Source organism: Stegodyphus dumicola, chromosome X1, assembly GCF_044657685.1.
Source record: "Stegodyphus dumicola isolate Sdum_Otavi_A_Nest chromosome X1, ASM4465768v1".
Taxonomy (NCBI): Eukaryota; Metazoa; Arthropoda; class Arachnida; order Araneae; family Eresidae; genus Stegodyphus; species Stegodyphus dumicola.
The window spans coordinates 225,073,630-225,094,962 of record NC_140780.1 but is presented as its reverse complement, the minus strand read 5'-3'; the positions used below and the strand labels follow the sequence as shown (position 1 = coordinate 225,094,962).

Here is a 21,333-nt window from a genome sequence, read left to right as displayed (position 1 = left end):
GTATAAAACGAAAATTGTTGTTTCTGCTTCCTCAAAAAGATAGCGTCAGATTTATTTGCTGTATCCTCTTTACACATTAGCTTCACACACTAAAACGTCGCTTGCTAATTTAACAGCTGTAACATCGCTACGGTGACCAGATAAAAGCTTAGTGGACGAAAGCGCAGATGACAAAAGCTCACAAAAAAACCCCGGTATGATAATTACCTGAGCGACAAATATCCACTCGCATAAAAGCCCAAGCTATTAGTATAATTATTTAAGATTTGCATTTATAAAAAAGAATATCTGATGTCTAAAAAATGTGTATGTTTTTCTATTTTATAGCTATTTCATTTGTTTATTTTATCAGGCTGAAACAAGCATTTATGCTTTTATTTAGATTGAGGGAGCAGGTATAAAGTTTCCATGATAATATGAAAATTTCACTTGTTTATTTATTTATTTGTTTATTATGTATTTATTTATTGCGTGTGTGGATGAGAGAGAGACAGAAAGAAAAGAAAAATATCATTGCGAAACTCCACAAATGCTATTTTTAGCTTTATATAGACTACTTGTACGTACGTCTTGATATCAAAAAACGGGGAAAATATTATTTAAATAAAGAACAAAATAAATTACTTTTATAGTTATAACAGAACATTTTTATGCCTCTTTTAGGTCTTGAACTACAATATAAAGCGGTAACGTCGAGTTTAAATTTATAGGATAAAACCTTAAAAGAGAGCTCCTAGTAGCACTGAACAAATTTTGCTTCTCAACGTTGAAGCGAATTTTGGTTTTTAAAATGTCCCATCATAAATTAAAGCTATTTTTGCTCTCATCTTCGTTTATAAGTAAATAAATTCATCTGATAATTTATGCCTGTACAGAATTTTAATGTTTAGATGTATCTATGCGCAGGCAATGTTCAATTAACGTTGCAATGAGTTCACTGTGAAAGAAACTGGCCTGTAAAGACAAAAACACAATATGCTCGTCTTTTAAATAAATACTTTTTGGTTTTGATTTGAATTCAAGCTTCAGAAATTGCAGTCACGGCTCATTTATTCATCAACTGTACGGATTTCCAAAAGATAATCCGTGCATTTGATGAATAGAGGTCAGAATCCATTCTATAAAGACTTGAAATAATTCATCAATGCCGTATGGTACCAAATGTTAAATTAAGATCACAATTTTTAAACTTCGATAAAATTCCTAAAGAAGAAAATGTCTTTCTTTTTTCCTTTTTAAGGAATATAATTCTTTTTTATTCTAATTTTATGGTAACTAAACATCCAGTCATTCTCAGTTAACAACCCTTTTAAAATATTAATTTAGAGGAATTCCTTTAAGAATGTTTATTTTTCGGTACATTAAATTCTTTTCAAATTACATATATACTTCTGCTGTTTGAAATTTGATATAGGAAACCATTTCTACAGCATATTGTTCAGCTATTTATATTTCTTAAATTTCTCGGAAATCTATTGCATTGTTTGGCTGTATTTCGAATATAGTGAAAAAAACATAATATGTGTTAGAATTATGAATATTTCATTACATCATTTGTTTTTCCTTTATAAGTTATTAACATTAGCAGGCCCACCAGCGGCCGAGCGGTAAAGACGCTGAACACTGGTAGTTCGGTCTGAGGTTCGAATCCCGCGAACGGGCTGGCTGCATGGGCGTTTTCGTGGTTTTCCCCATGTGTAACGTGTATACGAGCCAATTTCCCTTAGAAAGTCCTCCACGAAGGCATCCCTCCCTTTAGGCAGATAGCCCTCGTGTGCTTTCTTTGCCATAATTAAATAATCCAATCCAATCCAATCCAATTAACATTATCAGCTCCTACTATATTAACAGACAAAGTAATGATAAATGCGTATACCAATAGTGAAATTTAAAAAGATGATGCTTTAGAGAAACCATGCAAGTGCAATTATAATTAGAATTGTATAAATTAGGTTAGGCTATCTGAATTTGAACAAAGCGCACAAGCGCTATATTTCCCTAAGGACGGACATGCCTTCCTGGGGGACTTGCTGGGAAAACCTGACTCATATTCACGTTACACAAAGAAACGTCCATTAAAAACAAACATGGAGACAATCTATTCTCCTGAGTTCAAACCAATGTTGAACTACCAGTATTCAGCGGTAAATTTAGTACCCGGGGAACCAAAAAATTTGTTTTGTGATACCTCAGATTCTTGGAAACTATCTCTTTCGACATAGCAATACAAAGAGAAAGTCCGACCATCACTTATTGTGGTCTGCAGGTAAATGTACGCTTTCACACAAGCTTTTAGCTTGTTTTTGCAATGTCACAGTGAGAAATGAAACAAAAATATGAAAGATATAAATCAATCTCCCTTTTAAATGAAAGAAATTTTTGAGAATGAAAATTAATTATTTTTTCATACATTTTTTTAAAACGTCTAATTTGATTTTAAAATAATAACAATTAAGTAAAGGGTATGCTATTTTTAGTAAAAGTACCTAAATCTTCGAGGATATTGCCTTACACTGTAGTAAGAACTAAAGGAGGCTTGAAAGTATTCCGTTCTAACGGCAAAAGAAATTTACTCTATCCTTTGATTAAATAAAATCTCCCCCCCCCACTTTTTAATTTTAAACATACGTATAATTAGTCTTAGCCACTAACGTTAAAAATATTTTCCAGGGACTTCAAAATGAGATTCATTTTAACAAAATATACAATAAATAAATAAATAAATAAAATAATAATAAATGAATAAATAAAATAAGTTCTGCGATTTAATGTCAAAACCTTATAGCTAACCTCTTAATCAGAAAACAGAAAAGTTTGTTTCTGACCGAATAAAATAAACAAATAAATTAAGAACAAAATATATAAATAGACATACTTTTCAGACATCAAAAATTTAATTCGGTTATTCCATTTATTATGAATGCAATCTTAAATATATTTTGAAATGAATTAAAACAATGTATTATTTTATTAGTGTGGGCTTTTATCTATCGGTGTGGGCTTTTATGCATGTGCCCTTTCATCCGTATGAGTATTTCTTGCATTGGCAACTATTACAACGGAGTTTTTTTAAGGCTTTTGTCGAGTGCGCTTTCGTTCATTGGGCTTTTATCAAGGAACCATTCGCTACATATATGTGATAGGATTGCATGGTCTAATCAAGACGCAAGTTGATACTTTATGAGTTTTAACATCTTTTCCGGCAACTACAAGTGTCAAGCTATAAATTAGTTTAGCGACTGAGTACACTAAGACGACTTACATTGTTGTCTTAGTTGCCTTTCTAGATATTTTTACAAATATTAGTACACTGTCAAAACATTCTATAAGACTGCTGAAAAATTCACTAAAACTTAGTTGTATCAGGATACATGAGAGGTAACTTTTGGTTAGTAACTAAACTAAAAATTTTTAATTAAGTAAATTTTTTTAGTTTAGAGAAACGTTTCGAGAAATTATTTTGTACACTGTCCTAAAAATTTAAGGTTTATGATGCCACACTCAATGTGTATCGGCCACAGAATTTCTTTCTAAAATGTGCAAGACAGCGAGTACAATGATAATTTATTCCTCTTATCTTAAATATAGCTGCTTTCCCAAAGTAGTTTTTTTCACAGTCGTAAAAGAGCTTCCAACATTACTCACTCCATCGACCTATCTAATAGTAGAAGTGGGAATTCTAATTCCCCGAATAGTCGTTTTCGAAGTTTTTCCTATTATACTTGATGTGCATGTGCATTCCACTTTCTGGGGCTCATCTTTCATAGATTCCTTAATCTTTAGGTCACATTACGGATCTAACAGTCCTCTGTATATGTAAGATGCATCAAATGGAAAGGCACATTAAATTCCTTTATTAATTGTTAGAAAACATTTACCATATCAAAGACTATCGTTAGTAGGTTATTAATTACAGGTCAGTTTTAAATTTAATGTCTCTAATTTATTATTGTAATATATACAGCCTAAATTCAATTTTGTTTCTGCCAAGGATATTTCACAGGACTAATTTGATTAAAATAATAAACAAAATATAATTCTGAATATCTGAAGTATTTTTCTGCTGATTTATTTCGAAAATGCATTTTTCATAGTGTATTTATGGTTATTTAATGGAAAATTTTGAACAGGGAAAATTAAATTAGGTTACCTTTATTTGAATTTCATTTGACTTAAGAAAAAAATCGCGTGAATGATTACTTAACACTTGAAAGACATACAAATTTAACTAATTGCAGGCTTTGCAAATAACGATAGTAAATGGCAGGCCCAACCTGCTTCATTATGCTAAACATATGCGAATTGTTATAAAACACTAAGGGCATTTTTAAATATACTAAAATCTTGAATTCGAAAATTTCCGACAACAGCCTTCATTCTAGTAAATAATACTATATTACTATTACACGAATGCAACAATAAAACTAGAAACAGGATAATTCAAAATGGCTTGCTTTAAATTCTATCTGTTGGCATGGTTAGCTATTTAGCCGCCTGTTGGCAATGTTAATTCTTTAGTCGCCCTGTTTTCAAAGTAACAGAAGAACCGTCTGCCATTACCTTGGGCCCGGATTAAAACCTCATGGGTGCTTTTAAGTTTATAGTGTTTTTACCGCATGGGGTACTTAAAATATCGAGCCAAGAGTCTTGCTCGAGAGCTTAATAGTAAGCGAAGGGGCCAGATCATTGGATCCATAGCCTGGAGAATTCTTCAAAACTGGGAAAGGTGCCGAAGGCCTAAGACATCGACAGGGAAAACCCTTGCCTGTTTTCCATGATAAAAAATTCACGGGCCAGATATGGCTGCAAGTTTAGACCACGAAATTTAGTAACAGCAACAACAGCAAAGTTTCAGCTACATATAAGACAATGGAAATATAAAATATTAACGTGTGTTGGTTTTTTAGTATAGTATTCTTTTTAAAACAAAATGTAAGTCGAAAACAGGCCCCGAACAAATAGTACTTATTCATTGGACATAAATGCATATAGATATTACATGTAAACTTTGCTTTCAAATCTCATATGATCACTTAACCACATCGCTCTCATTCAGCGCTTTGCTTCCCTTTCTGTTCTACTCTTAGTTCAGAATGGGTAAAGTCCAGTTTTTATAAACTTAGTTAAAAACACATTCAAATTACATATGCCATAAAAGGAAAACAGTTTCAAATGAATTCCTGCTTTCTAGTCCTACAGTATGTTGTAATGAAAGTTTTTTGATTCAGAAGCCTTTCCAGCCCGCTTTAATAGATACATTGATGGAACTTAAAATGGAAGTTGTTTATACATAGAAAAGCTTAATACGAAAAAAAAAGTAGAAAAGTAAATAATTGAAATTTCATCACTAGGCGATACTTTTTAGTTACAGTTAATTTAAAGTAGAAATTACTATATTTCAAGTCAAGATATAAAATTCTAAGCCAAAGCAAGAGACCAACTGGATTACAGGAAGGGTTTAAAATGCACGTTTTGTGTATATCTGGTATGTTGAACAACATGATCAATAGTCGGAGCGAGATGTTCCTGAAGAATAGCAATGACATATCACATTATGCTGGCTATCGACTCATTGACAGTTTGAACGTTTTTTTAATAAACACGATATCTTAGAAATCCCCCCAGCTAGGAAAAGACAGGACTAAGTATGGAGGGCAAACCTTACCACCAGGTGAGCTGGTATAGATTCATACTGCTATGTACAAGAACACTAATCTCAGTTTTCTTAACCCGAGTCCTTGTCATTGGCTCTTTTTCATAGCCTTTCAGTTGAAGATATTCACAAAATGCAGTTAATCTGTTGCTCCCTTTCTCCAAAAATAGTTTGGCAAACAGAAAAATTCTTTCCTTCTGAAGAGGCATACTGGCCAAAACATAATAGTCTTCTGGTACTGATGGCCCTCTTTTTATAACAGCATATTTTAATGTGCACAGAAGAAGATATATTTTATTTCGAATAATTTTTTTTAAACCGCCCCATAGTAGCGACAATTTCGCATTTCATTTCCCCATAATCTCAATAACGTATATTCGAAGTTCCTTTGTTGTGCACTATTTACAGTGGGCTTAAAAATGCTGAATGCTGAATAGGGAAAGTTTAGTTATAATCACCTGAACAGAGTAGTATATATACCACATATTTTCTTTCTTCAGGTTTAATATCTATTGAACATATAATAAAATTAATACCGAAAGTACTACTATACAATAAAAAAATTTCATTAGGATATCGTTAAATTTACTAAATGGAACTCAACAACTGTTCTTAGTATTTGCATTTTTATTTATATCAGAAAATTGTTAATAATTTTTAATATATTCTAGTAAAGCATCTTTTAAGACAGCAATTTTTTCAACCCTCAGATAATGTTATCAACCTACGCCATTTACGTTCTGATGGGAAATTCCATGGATCCAAATTCTATTTTTGTCTCTTTCTCACTTATATGTTTGTTAAGGACACCTTTCAGAAGCATTCTTCATCTTATCTCCTTTTTTATTCAGGTACGTAGTTTTTTGATATGCAAAGTAATAAATAACGTATATGTTAAAAATCTGAAGATAATTTCTTATATTCTAGAGTGCAACAACATTTTCCCTCATTAAATAGTTTTTCAAACGCATGTTCACAATCTCTTAAGATAGAGCTTACAGCTTCTCTTTTCTATCAAGAAATATTAGTTATTTGAGATTAGATTACTTGAAGCAATGAAATTACTGAATTCAGCAATAAAACATTTTACGTTATGAGATTATAGATTAATATTGGCTATACAATTAGACTTAACTTTGTATATATGAAATTAACAGACAGGGAGTGCTCAATAGAATGAAATATATTAGTGGCATTAACAGGTGTTGAAATAGCAAGGGTGTGCCTGTGTATGATAAAATTAAAAACTAGCTGTTAGGAAATTCAAGAAGGTAAGTTTTAGCATCCTGGTTTACAGCATTTTGATACAGAACAAAATCTTACATTACTTGAAATAAATATAAAGACAATTTTGAATTACATTTCCAGTTTTTTCAAAGCTTTATTTTTGAAGATTTAGTATCTATGATCTGAGGGGTTCTCAACCAAGAGAGAATTCTTCTCTAGGGAAGAATTTCATAGTTTCGTGGAGGGAATGCGGTCAGTCTTTTATTCAGCTTTTAAGTATTTAGTTTTAGTTTATAAATATTAAAAAATACTTTTATTCAACTTTTATTATTTATCAACATTTTCTACACGTTCTGTTATTTCATTTATAAATTATATTAAAAATAATGTAAATTTAAATAAATGTGCATATGTATTTTTTGAGTTTTGAAAAGAAGGGGGAAGTGATCTTCTAGCAATGGTGAAAAGGGTGCATAACTTGAGAACCACTATCCTAGATCATCTGTGATCTTCATCTATGATCTAGAATACATAGCTTGAAATTTAACTAATGCTACATACACATGGTGAACAAAATTGTATGAACACCAATGTGTAATTTGATCATAATTCGCCTTTCGCAACACCATAACTCTCTGTACAGCCACGCCATTTAGTGCAGAAGTCTGCCTTCTGCCACAGTGGCTGTGGAGGCAAAGGTATAATTTAAATAGTAGCAGTTTGCGCAGATTATGTGCAAACATTCTGCACGACTCAAACGCCGTATGTCTGACGTGTGTGAATACGATTATTTATTGAGGTATGTTTATTGAAGCTTGCCTCACTGGAGTCACGATAAAAACAAAATCCAGCCTTATTTTTGTCAGCTCTTACAACAGCTTACGTAAAACGAGGTAAGACTTCAACTTCTAAACAGAATAGTGAGCAAATAATAAGAATAGAAACAAACTTCTAAACAGAATATTTGCTCACTATTCTGTTTAGAAGTTTGTTTCTATTTATCTATTGAGATGGAACGAATGTTAAAAAAATAGTGGCCCGACAGCGCAAGAAAATGGCGTCCCATACAATCTTTGAAATGAACATCCATCTTTAGAATAGCCGACTGCCATATCAATAATAACTATTCAAAAGAAAATGTATCCGGCTAATAGACACGGCAGAATGACTATTCGAAATATATTAGAGACATCGGTAGTGTTATGAAGCAACGAAAGCTGGGCTGAGAGTACAGATAAAGTAGCAATTTATTTCGTCAGATAAACCTGCATTTATTTTATTTTAGACCAGGAATGGCCAACGTTTCTGGGAAGAGTGCCACTATCTGAAAAAGAAAAGTTATGCGTATCACTTCCAACTTTTCCGACATACTAAAAAATATAAAAAGGTGAAAAAAATATTATTTATAGGTTGATCATGGAAGTTTTAGGTAAATAGCACATTTTTTATGTAAGTCTGAATAGTGGACATTTGAAACAATATATTAAATAAAACAAACGTAAAAACTGAGTTTTACTGTTAATAAACATTTTTAAAGGCTCATTCAGTTAGGTTATGCATAAAATAAAATTAATAATGTGAAACGTTTAATTCTGCATAACTAAGCAATCAATACTTACTTCATGTGGTTTTTGAATAAGTAGTTTTTTATCAAGTCATATATATTAGGATTAGTTCTCGAAGATGTCAACAAAACTAGGTATTTTAGGTGCACATCAGTTAATCTTGAATTATATTTTGATTTTATTAAGTTCGTAATAGAAAATATTTGTTCACAAACATATGTTTATCCAAACCTACAACAATACCTGACAGCCAAATCGTGTAAATTTGGAAAATTGCTTTTGGTACAATTTCAAAAATTCAATATAATTTAGATCATTTGCAGCTGAAATAAATTCTTTATATTTGCTTTTCAGAGTAGTATACTGCTGTAGGTCAATAATTTTGATTTCGACTTCAGTTGGGTAACAATTGACGTCTTTCAGGGAAACTGAATTTCTAATGTGTTTATGTGCCAATCGACGGATAATGTGTTTATGTGTCTAATATGTCAGTCGAAGGGCTTGATACAGGTGACAGGTGGTGACAGGTGAGATGGGAGTGGGTGCGGACACTCGGGCGGCTTACTAGGACTATTCGGGTGTCATCCGGGATCCACAACTGTAAAACGCGAGAACTCTTTCTCGCTCCAGACGCGCGGCATCAGGAGCTTAATAGAAACATTTTTTGATGCTATATACTGAAATCTGAGCATTTTAAATTGATATTTAAACATTTAACGCAATACAATAATTGTATATTGATGCATGCACCGTAGCTTTTACATACTAAATATTATGCACCAATAATTAAACATTAGCGTGGTGCATTTTATGTGTACCTAGGTTTAGACACTAGGAATATATTGCTTCAGTAATGATTGTTTTACACATGCGTACGTTGTTGCACGTACATAAACATTTCACACTAAAAGTTAAACATTTTACACAGATTTTACTGTAAATTACAGTCCATTTCTATAATCCAATCCAATTCTATACATACATACATAAGTTACTTTGTGCATTTTACAGGTATACGGAGTTGATACAGACTATATTTTTCAAATTTTTTAATTTTTCAGTAAGTCTTCGTGTGCCACTGTTGAAACTCCTTCTTGCAAAACTGTGGCACGGCGCGTTTTAGACCATTGGGCGTCTGGTTCCTAGAGAACACCCACAGAAAGATTTTTTTCATTGCATGGTTCATAACCATTAAAAATGGAGGGGGTCTGTGTTGGAGTGGGGCGTGATATGTTGGCGTGTTTTGGTACCACTTGTGTTGCAACATTAAAAAAGAGCAATATTGCAGCCTTTTGGGTATCGTTCTGCATTTTGTGATTTTATATTATGTTTCCTTTATATCATGTTATTTATTTTCTATTATGCTTCCTGGCAAATCACCTGTGTGTGCCGTGAAAACAACGCCACAAAGCGCACAAAGACGGAGGAAGGGGGGGATAAAAGTTATAGAATTGCAGCGCTCTACCCATCAACAGTACTGACTAATATACCACTCGTGAATTTTTTCAACGTTGTTCTGTTTCATCTTCCTTCCGCACAGAATCCTTGAAATTTTGCAATTTTGTAATGGTATATAAAACCGAGAAATTTTCGAAAATTGTCGGATGAAAAAAACTATTCATCAAATATTACGTATGAGTTAATATATCACATATGAATTTTTTCAAAATTTTTCTGCTTCTTCCTTATTTCCCGAAAGAGCTTTGAAATTTGTAATTTTTGCATTAATTTTTTATATGATAGTAAAATATTTCAGTATGTATTCAGTATTCATTTGCATTCGTATGAAATGCATTCGTATGCGAAAAAAACTAACAAACATTTAACTATCTGGCAAGGAATCAAATTTCATTGGAAAGGTAATGGCATGAAAAGTATATTTGAATAGAAAATCTTGATGATAATTTCTGAGTGTGTTTTTTTCAAATAAAAAATAGTTAAAGGCTCCTAGGTTAGTAATGAACTACTAAATTCGGTCAGTTTTCAACAGAAACGCAGTAAGAAGTTCTCTGTACTGATAAAAATATTACTTAAATTCTCTAGCTTCGTGACTTCCCTCAGACACTGGCAGGACCAACGACTTCATATAACAGGTAGACGGCTCACCCACAGAGAATTCGTCTGCTAGGGTGTCTCCAACATATACCACGTGACAAATGCTCGTGGCGCTCTTGGGGAGTGATAGCTTAGGCTGTTCATCGCCAGTTTGGCCCGCTTTTGATATGGCAGATAGTACATTTTGTTTCCGTCTGCTAGCTGTCAGCAGACAACGGCCTCGAATTAGGTTGTTCGATTTTTTACAATTATATTTAGATATAACTGAACCCCTTTTTTCCTGAATATTTTATCTATATTTTTAACAATTGCTTTAAATTATTTTCACCATTGTTTAAGATGTTTAGGTTAAATAATTTTAGGAAGAAAATCTAAAATAAATAATAAAAAAATTGAGATGGAAACTTTAATTTTGAATAACGTTAAAAAATTAATTGCACTACTGTTATAATATTTGAGAAGGTAAAAAAAAATCTCGTTTAATTTTAATGCATTGCATCCTAAAGAGAAAAAGAAAATCACATTGTATTATATGTATTTATGCCATTGATTGCCTTTCTTTTCTTGAGATTATATTACTGGAACAAAATAATGCAATCTTAATTACTGATTTCCACACTCATGTGTATGTCATGGGGGGATCAATACATCTTATTAACTATAAAAATTATTTTATATTGAATATGTATCAAACGGTAACAAACTTCAACTCAGTATTTATTATTAGGATCAAAACGATATTACAGTTAAAAATTCTCTCACTCTCCTTTTTTTTTTTAAATACTATTTAAAATATGGTAAGTTTTTCACATCGCATTTTTTCAATTACAATAAATTTCTAACAGCATCGTAGATGAGACAGAATTATAATCCAGATTATTTTTATTTTAATTGATTTTATAGAAAATAATGATAAAGCATTGAGCTTTATAAAAGTAATCTGATTTTTAAAATAATGCTGTTTAACTGTTTATGTTCAATGTTGCATGAATCAAGATCTTTAGCTTTTTTTTAACAAAGTAAACATATCGCACAATCTTTTCTCAATAATTTAATGCTAATAATAGCGTTTTCTTTTTTTATCGCAGGCAGTAATTGTTTATGAAATCAAAACGCGTACGACTTGGCGAAAAAAGGTTAACGCCAATTGGCGCAGCATTCTATTTCAACGGAATACACGGAAAAAACATATAAAATTCAATTATTTGTAAAGGGTGATTCCAGTAAATAGTAACACAGTATTTAACACATTTTGATGCTAATAATACATGCTGAAAATGTCATATACGGCGGTAATTTTCTTATACAATATGGCTGAAACTTTCCAACCAATTCAACAGAGATAGTAAAATGACAAAAATATTGAAAATAAAATAATAAATTAGGCAGTTTTAACTTACCTATGAAAGGTTACAAGTCCTCCTTTCACGAAACTTTCTTTACATCCGTAGGCGCTGCAGCGAATAACCATTTTTACTTAAATTTTATGTGACCAAGCAGAGCAGCAGTCTTTCGTCCCATAGAAAGCAATGTAAAGTATTTCCGCACTTTCGGAATTCGCGCAGCAGTCACGTGACACTAATGTTGGAACCGGTTGAAGGTTGCAATACGCTCTCTACCAGTATATTATCTCGTTGGGCAGGACCATCGGCTGTCTCAGAAATACAAGATAACTATATGTTTAATAGGTTACTTCAAAGCTATTAAAGAAATAACGTTTGGGAAAAAATATGGATATTTTGAAGAAAAATGTTCTCTTATGTTCTTTTGGTATTATAATTATAAACAAAATGCAAAAACTAAGTAAATACGTAGATAAATCTCAGTATTATCAGTATTATGTCTTATGAATTACTTAACACTTGAAAGACATAATACTGAGATTAAAATTTCGAAAATTTCGTGGTCTTACTGTACAAGTACAAAATTGCAAAATTTCAAAATTCTTGCGGAGAATGAAGATGTAGTAGAAAAGTTTAGGAAAAATTCACGAATGATATAATATTCAATATACAAGTTTTGAAGGATACGGCGTTTTCATCCAATAACTTTTAAAATATTTCGTGGTTTGCTTTAATCCACTTTAATGATCACTGCTGAGTATGTTTAAATATGATTTGTAGGTTCCAGAATGAACTGTAAATTTCATCTGCTGTCCTCAATTCTCAAATCTAAACGCGACTCAAAGTTTGTGGGCATTTTAGAAACCAAACTGCATAGTACAGCTAGTTACATTACTTGAATGGTACCGCTCCCCACGAAGAATGACCATGCACACTTTTGAAAGACTTGCATTTTACCTATCCAAGATAAGATACAAGCTATAATTTAAGCCAAAGGTGGTCCAGATCCTTACTAATAACGGTTTCGTGACACAAGTATGACACATCCACTTTTTGTGCAAAATCCTTTTCTTTTACATCGACTACGATTCAACACAAATTACATTGATTTGCCTAAATACTTTCCTTAACAGAACTGTGAGTTATGAACTGTGAGCAAATTTCCAATGTAGTTGCCATGCAAATCCTCCGTTTCTTAAACATCTAAAATAACTTTTCGAAATAATGCTATGATGCAAATTTCTGTTAAATTTCTATAATAATGTATAGGATAATCCTTCATTCTCCTTTAGAGAAAGTATATAAACGTAAATACTGTATCTATAAAGTAATATTTATCCTTTAATGACATTCCTCCTGGATTAATTTCAAGTGCTTTTATTCGATAGTAAACGACTTTTCTTACGATACAGTCAGGTAATTGCATTTGTGTTATTTTTTTCTCTCTGAACTTGTAGTAAAATCATTTCAGTTAAACCAGTTTCAATTCAAAACTTGCAGAGTTTTGAATTTTAAGTAAGTTTTTAGTAGTATTTTAAGTAAATTTTGTTTTAATTAGCTTTGTATAATATGTATTAATCTAAAATTCTGCAATGGGTTCGAAATTATGAGTTATATATATTTATTATTCCTTTAATACAGCAGCTCCATTCCATAATAATATTCTTTTCATAGGGTTTATCGTCAGTTTCGCGACTTCAGAATTTTCTTAGAAAGACAGAACTAACTAGTCTTCCTACAGAGGAAGGCACTACAGGTAAGATAAACAGACGTAATTTTTACCGACATTTGTGTATTTATAATAACCTAACTTTTTTAATATTCACGTACAAGAGAGAATGGATCACAGTTGTAAAAACAGTTTCAAAAATATACTATGAACATTATTCATAACTATTTACTGTACTATTCACATAGCCTCTTTATGAAAATATTTTCCCATTTGAATTGCATCTTTGAAAAAACATAATGATAAATGAATAAACTGCACAGCTATTTCTATTCGTGAAATATTTCCATTGCCCTATGAAACACTGGGTTCTAATTTAAAATCTTTTTTTTTTTTTTTTTTTTTTTTTTTTTTGTAATGTAGCTCAATAATCAGTAATCAAGGTAACCTATTGCTTTCTTTTAGGAGTTTATTAATGATAAAACTCATAAAAATACATGGCAGCGGGTTTGATCTATTAAAAGTGTACTTTCTTCGTGATTATAAAATGAAACTTTTAACTTAATAGAATCACTTAAAATAATGAACATCAATTTTTAGCAGGATGCTCATCAAGTCGAACTTCAGAAATTCATAAATGTTACTTTATATTGTTTCTTACATGCGGACACAAAGTGTTATTAAACAGAGACATACAGAGACAAACATATTGAAACTTCTTAAATTATTCGGATAATGTTGGAATAAATTACATGCTGAAATTTAAATGTAGAATATATATTATATGATGGCAAGATAATGATTTTGATATTATGGATAACAATTAATTAAACTTTTGCATTCTATGAAAAAATGTAACATTATGAAGCAAAATCAACCAACTAGATATAAATACTAGAGAAAAGGGAACTTTCACTGTTAGGGGAAAAAAATCTACTTAGTTTCTTCTTTTTATGTTGAGAAACGAAAAGAAGCTGCTAATTAACTGCAACCATTCCAGGAAACAGCGTGACGTTGGTAAATGCCTCATTCTCTTGGAATGGCGTGGAGATGCCCTGCCTGAAGAATCTCAATCTCGATGTTTTGGAAGGATCTCTGGTAGCAGTGATTGGCGAAACGCAAAGCGGTAAATCTTCTTTATTGCGAGCATTATTGGGTGAGATGGAAAAGCTTGATGGAACTGCGTGTGTCAAGGTGAACATGTTCATTAAAATACATTTCCTTGACTGAACAATAAATTTGTTAATACAATATAATGCATGATAGCTATTGATTTACTAAAAAGTTGCTGCTATTTTTTCATTAACACAAAAATTTAAATCAAGAAACAATACCAGAAATTAAGAACTATTGACTGTATTTGACATTTTTCAGCCTTTATAAACTTTTCTTTCTTCATTTAATCGTCCAGTATTGTAAGCAAAGCGAAAAATCGGCCACAATATTTCAGCAATTTTATTTTTGACTGATATTTAATGGAAAAATTGAAATAATGGAAAAACTTCATTTATAACAGCGTCGTCTGTTTTTTGGAAAAAATTCAACAACATGGGAAAGAAGGAATTCCATGAATTAAGTTCTGAAGCACGAAACATGATACTTCTGTATCTCACAGAATTTGTGCTAGTGGCATTTGTGCTAATGGATACAAAATGACTGGCGTGGGAAAGGCTTTCGTAAGGCATGACTTGGAAACATATTAATATAAAAGAAGTATTTCTTTAGATATTTACTCATGTACCTTTCGAATGCCTTTCTGAAAAACTTTCGAGCGCAATACTTCAAAATATCTTTCGATTAATTCCGCGGTTCGGTACTGCTGTGATTAGACGTTTCAGAGATAAAAACAGTAAAAATGAAATTAAGGTATTTTATGGCATCATTTTTTTCAGGATAATATTTATCAGAATTTAGCACATCGCTTCACCAAGTGTAAGGGCAAAAAAATTTCATATTAATTTAACATTAAGCCTAACTGTAAAAAATAAATTATTATTTAAAATAATGTTATCATGCATTAATATTAGTAAATAAATTTGTGAATGTCTAATTTTAAGATTCCTTTCTAATATTTCATTTTTCTTGCACTTATTACGGTAAATAATGTAATATAAGAATTTCTAAATTTGTGACGACTAACTTTATAGGTCATTTCTAACATTTTTGTTTTTATTTTTATTTTTATCTATTTATTTTTGCAGAACTTTGACCCTTCAACTTTTGTAAAAGAGTTTTAAATAGCCTTTCGTCTGTATAGGTTTGGCAAAATCCTCGTCTAGAGAGCTCTTTCGCGAATAAAATAATGATGAATATTGAATTTTTGTTCTTTCCACTCGCGTTTTCAGCTGACCTCATTTAGTAATTTAGTATAATATTACTTTAACTTTCCTTACTTATAACTCAGCCTCAGCTTATTAGCTACTCTAATGAAATTAGCATTAAAACTCTCTCTGAAACTGTAACTTCATATTAAGAAAACTGATTTTAAAGGCAGAATAAGAATCAGTTTATAACGTGATCTTTACGCTATTTGTTCTTCAGCTCCATACAACATTTACGTATAATTTGCTTTTCTTACAATTCTTGTATATATAGATTTTAGTATGTATATATATATGTAAGCATATCTGGTGCTCATTTAAATGTGATTGTGAGAACCAGCTTTAACTCTGTATATTTAATAACGTAATTGTAATTTAGTCTTGTATATCTAACATATTTAGCAATATATAAAGAAATAATTTTATTTAATTTTTCTAAATTTAGGGACGAATTGCTTTTGTAGGTGAAAATGCGTGGATTCAAAGTACTACACTTGAAAAAAATATTCTCTTTACGAGACCGAAAGTAGAAGCTGCCTATCGCAAGACAATAGATGCGTGTTCTCTGAACTATGATATTGAAAGTTTACCAGCTGGAGATGAAACAGAAATCGGTCAAAAGGTAAATTCTAAAGTAAACAGTTTGCAATAAGGAGTAAACTTTTTTTTAATATACTCGTATTTAAACGGTTAAATTGAATATTTGTGCTCTTTACAGGGTGTAGCTTTGTCCAAGGAACAAAGATTAAAAATTGATTTAGCCAGGGCAGTGTATCAAAATGCTGATATTTATCTCCTGGATGATCCACTGGGGCCCTTGGATTCATCTTTGGCTGAGTACTTATATCACAGAGTTATCGGAAGGAGTGGGCTTCTGAAAGAAAAGGTTAGAAATTTTCAAGTTCAGTAACTGCGCATTAGTATTAACTTTCTTTAAAGTATCAGGTAAACAATATTTCGTATTAACGAGTGTATATGTGTGAATTCATGAATGACCAACACATTCGATTTTATCTGCATTTGTCTTTAATTTAAGAGGTATCATAAAAGATATGTACATGTAGGTGGCTCTCAATGTTTCGAAAATATTGTACATGAAACATCTTTCACATAAAGCAATTGATGCTTCATGTTTTAATGAGAATGTTTTAACAGTACCATGAGCAAAGTTGGTTTATTATCAGTTGCGGTTTAGCAAAAAGACCATTTTGTCTCTGCTTAGATATCACATAATTTAAAAACAATTAATTGAGTATTTTCGTGACATAAATTTTGTAACACTTTGATGCTAAATGCAGTTTTGCACATTTTCAAAGTGATTTTGAAAAATCTTCTCCTACAGTTGCAGGTTAATTACTTTGTTATCCATTTATTTTAATACAAATTCTCAAAGCTTTCTGATGATTCTAGTATTTTTACATAGCTATATTCATCAATTTTGGAAATCATCTACAGTAAATGCCTTTGTATTATTTCTTAACACATTTTTTAAATGTTTAGAATGAGCTATTAAGATTGTGCAGAACAATTAACTGTATTCAGTATTTCTGAACACAACCGATGAAGACTGACAATAAAGTAATCAATTATTTGGTTTAAATAAAACGATATAGCAAGCCACGTCTTTATCCGTATCTTAAATTTGGAATGCGGGTATAATCAGTCGCATTTGAAATTCAGAGCTGGGTAACAGCCCGTCCCAACGTTTATCATATGATCTTAGATGACCTGATATTTAAAAACATCATAATTTGTAGGGTTTCCCTTAGTTTACGTAACAAATTACTAGAAGTTTGTATCTTTCCTGAACCTCTTATTCCGCCCCCGTATTTCCTCACCAGGATGCAAATTTAAAATTAAGTGAAATGAGTACTTAAACAGACAAATCTTGTAGTTTATTCAGAGCGTAATTTTACGAGCCAGCGTACGTAACTAGTTTGTCCTTGCTGTTACGCGGAATTTCTGATACACCTTTTTGGCCATTTAATAAGTACATCGCGGGGTAGGTTTTTGAGTAACCTTAGTTAGCCATAAATTAAATTGTTACTCAAGTACTACTCTTTATCTTTGAAATTATTGTCTAACTATTCTTAAATTCCACCGCAAGTCCTCGGTGTTATTGTAAGCACAAAGTGCATGCATTTTTGTGTTAAGAGTTTGGAGAATAACAAAGGGTTACTTCATTCTTCTTCTGTGCTGGTATCCTTTTACGCCTGTGCGAGAAGTCGCCAGGTTCTTTAGTAAGATCTAGTGATATATATGATACCAAAAGAGAGTGAGATCTTACAAATTATGTTTTTGATACTAAGTGGTTGTTCACTGTTTTAAGTTCAGACCATCTCATTTTTAATGTAAGTTTATTATGTTTTCAACTAATTCGTCAAATATTAATAAATAGCATATTTCTTTCCTTGCAGACAAGGATCCTTACGACTACGGACGCTGATTTTTTGCCTCTCGCAGACCATATTATATTTTTGAAAGATGGATGTATAGTGGAACAGGGAACATATTCACAATTAACCGAGAAAAATGGATATTTAAAAGCGTATCTTAACTTAGTAGGAAGCACTGAAAAAAAGAGAAAATCCACAGAATGCTTAGCAGCTGAGATAAACGATTCAGCGTAAGGATTTAAATATAATTTACAATATTCCTTGGTAAAATGTTTTCGACAACATTTCGCTTACTTTGATGTTCTCTTCTCATCCACTCTTAGTTTTTATTTTCTCTTAATAGTTCCATTAAATATTTTGATCGACAGTGTGACGTTTGGTTTTTGACTGCTGGAATACCTGCGGAAATCGGGATTGAAAGCTCAATAAGCAATGAAGCTGTTACTGCATCTAAGGTAAGGGACTGTCAAAAGTTAATAACAATTATGGAAATGTTAGTGCTATATTAACTAGTACTAGTGTTCTTCATAGGGTCTGTTTATAAAAGTTGCACACTACGTAAAAACAATTGGCTACATATTAACTACTTTAGCTGTTATGGCAGCTTTTCTAGCTTGCTGCTGCGAAGTAAGATATATTAGAAATATTTAAATAATTATTGAGAAAGTATTTTGATTTTTGCTACATTTTATTTATTTATTTATTTATTTAATTTCATTTGCATAGGTGGTAAGCGGTATATGGTTAAGTGTATGGACAGACAAGCAGTTTGATAAACTGAAGCCTGAACAATATCTCCTCTACTATGCTGGAATTATTCTTGCCGAAGGTTCGTGAAAAAGTATTTTTTACATTAATTTGTTGTCCTTATTTGAATTTAATTCGTAATAGCATTAAAGTCAAAGAAATTAATTCATAAATGTATATTTTATACTAGATCTTAGTTTATCATCATCAGCAGCATGAAATGACTGGTATTTAGTTTGTTCCGGCTTCTTAACAGATCACTGCTTTGTTCTTTTAACTACAACAAATCCCCCCCTCTTTTCGCATGTAAAATGCTCCTTTTAAAAACGTTTTTGTTTATACTAATAGATTCTGATTTTTTGTAATTTTTTCCAATGAACACTTTCTATGGATGCTACAAGGCTTCTTTCTTCATCAGTACTTGATGATGTACGGATATGGATTACTTACGGTCCCAGCTGGTTCCAAAATGGGGCAATAAGCATATAGACAGAGTGTGCGTGGATTTTCGCATCAGATATTTCCACAAAAATTATTTTCTCGTTATGAGTATAGCTCTTCTCTTCCCCAGTTCACCGATCTCATATGCATTAATGTTTTCTTATAAAGGTGCCTCAGTTTTCAGAACACAATATTAGAGCTGAAAGACTTCACAGAGCTGCCGTTACCAGTATCTCTTTCGATGTGTTATGATGAGTAATAGGCAATTTGTAACTGCCTTATGACCATTGTAATTTCAGAATAATCTCAGGTAAAATAAGCTCCAGTATACTTCATTGCAACCAAAATTTCTGTCATTAATGCAACATTCCTTCTAGCAGTTAGTAAAAATTGGCATTGAAATTATCATCTAACGTCTTACTACTCTAATAAGCCTCACTTGCCCTCAAAAAAGCAAAATATGTTATAAGGAATTTGTTTCTCCCGTACTTCATGCTTTTCTCTCGGAGTTGAAAGCACATCAGATTACTACAATCGAGATATCTGGAATTTGAATATCGGAGACAACATTACTGATTTTTCATGTGACTTTATCCAAAAAAATCTAAAATGACTGTACAAGCCGAACTAATATTTGGTGGACGATAGCTCATCACTACCTGAATTTAGTCACTGTGTCCCCTCTTTTCTAGTCATACTGTGAATGGGAGAAAATGTAAGGAATTTTCTCCTTCTGTACGGCGTATCTTCATGGTGCAACTGGAAGCCCGTCCGGCTAGCTACGAGTTCGAATCCGGAGAAGGCATCACTGATTTTTCGTATTTCTGTATCCGAAATAAAACTAATGTCTCTACGAAGTAGCAAAATTTGCAATTTGGGAAAAAATTTCTTCATGTAGAAATGCAGTCTCTTCAGGAACAGCAATATCTATGGGCTTATCAGCACTCGCTCAAATTTTTACATATTTCGAGCTTTATCTATTAATTCAAAAAGGTTTGAAATGAATTGGAAACCGAAATAATAAAACAATTTTATCTGTCTGAAAATACTCACAACTTAAATCGAAGTCACAGCACCTGCATCTGTGGATAATCAAATCAAAATGTGGAAACTCTCATACGCCATTTTGAAAAAGTCTCATGTGGAAATACTAATTTAATAATTTTGGATCATAGTTAATAGCTCTTTTTCGTGCCGAGTAGGCATCCAATTTTGTACATGCAGGTACCGTCTGACTATAACCTTTAACTCTCATAGAAAGAAATTGCAATGACAGCAAGTAAGAGGCTAAGACGAATTACTAGAATTTACTCGCACTTAAATGACGCCAATCTCCTTAATCATTTTTTTCAGACCACGTGCATTTTATTATGATAACATTCTATAAAACAAAGATAATATTTTATGAAATATTTATTGAATGGAAACTAAAGTATGTATTTTGTTTGAAACAGTTTTATCTGTGATTTTCTGTGGTGTATCTTTGTATGCTGCTTCAACAAATTCAGCTGAAAAGCTTCATACATGGTTAATTACCCGAATAATGCGTGCTCCACAGATCGTATTTGAAACAACGCCATATCAAAATTTCATTGAAAGGTAATTTCATATTTCATTTCCTATATATTAACCATGGTTTAACAGGAATAATTTATAATCAATTTTGATTAAAATTCCAATTTTAAAACTATACATATAATTTTATTTTCAGTTTTGATGAAGACCTTCATGATGTAGACGAGAAAATACCTATGGCGTTGTATAAATGGCTCCTGACAGCTCTTAAAGTCCCTGTTATTCTGATCCCGATATTCATTGCGTCACCTATCCTATCCATACTTATAATACCTTTAGTATTTGGCTTTCTTGTAATACAGGTAAATTTCAATTTTATCTACGCACTGCAGAAGGCTGTT

General features: G+C 31.8%; 1 protein-coding gene across 3 annotated transcripts in view; it reads left to right on the top strand.

The window, feature by feature from the left end:
• Positions 1 to 21,333, top strand: part of LOC118191114 (multidrug resistance-associated protein 1-like) — a 53,422-nt gene that overhangs the window by 20,542 nt on the left and 11,547 nt on the right. For 2 of the 3 annotated variants that reach the window (XM_085808675.1, XM_085808677.1), the window contains 11 exons: positions 6,364 to 6,504; positions 13,518 to 13,599; positions 14,513 to 14,706; positions 16,279 to 16,455; positions 16,552 to 16,719; positions 18,251 to 18,459; positions 18,573 to 18,684; positions 18,761 to 18,856; positions 18,956 to 19,058; positions 20,872 to 21,016; positions 21,129 to 21,294. In XM_085808675.1, the coding sequence (XP_085664801.1) occupies positions 6,364 to 6,504; positions 13,518 to 13,599; positions 14,513 to 14,706; positions 16,279 to 16,455; positions 16,552 to 16,719; positions 18,251 to 18,459; positions 18,573 to 18,684; positions 18,761 to 18,856; positions 18,956 to 19,058; positions 20,872 to 21,016; positions 21,129 to 21,294 (1,593 nt within the window). The remainder of the gene's footprint in view (positions 1 to 6,363; positions 6,505 to 13,517; positions 13,600 to 14,512; positions 14,707 to 16,278; positions 16,456 to 16,551; positions 16,720 to 18,250; positions 18,460 to 18,572; positions 18,685 to 18,760; positions 18,857 to 18,955; positions 19,059 to 20,871; positions 21,017 to 21,128; positions 21,295 to 21,333) is intronic. The other variant, XM_085808676.1, reaches the window with a different exon arrangement.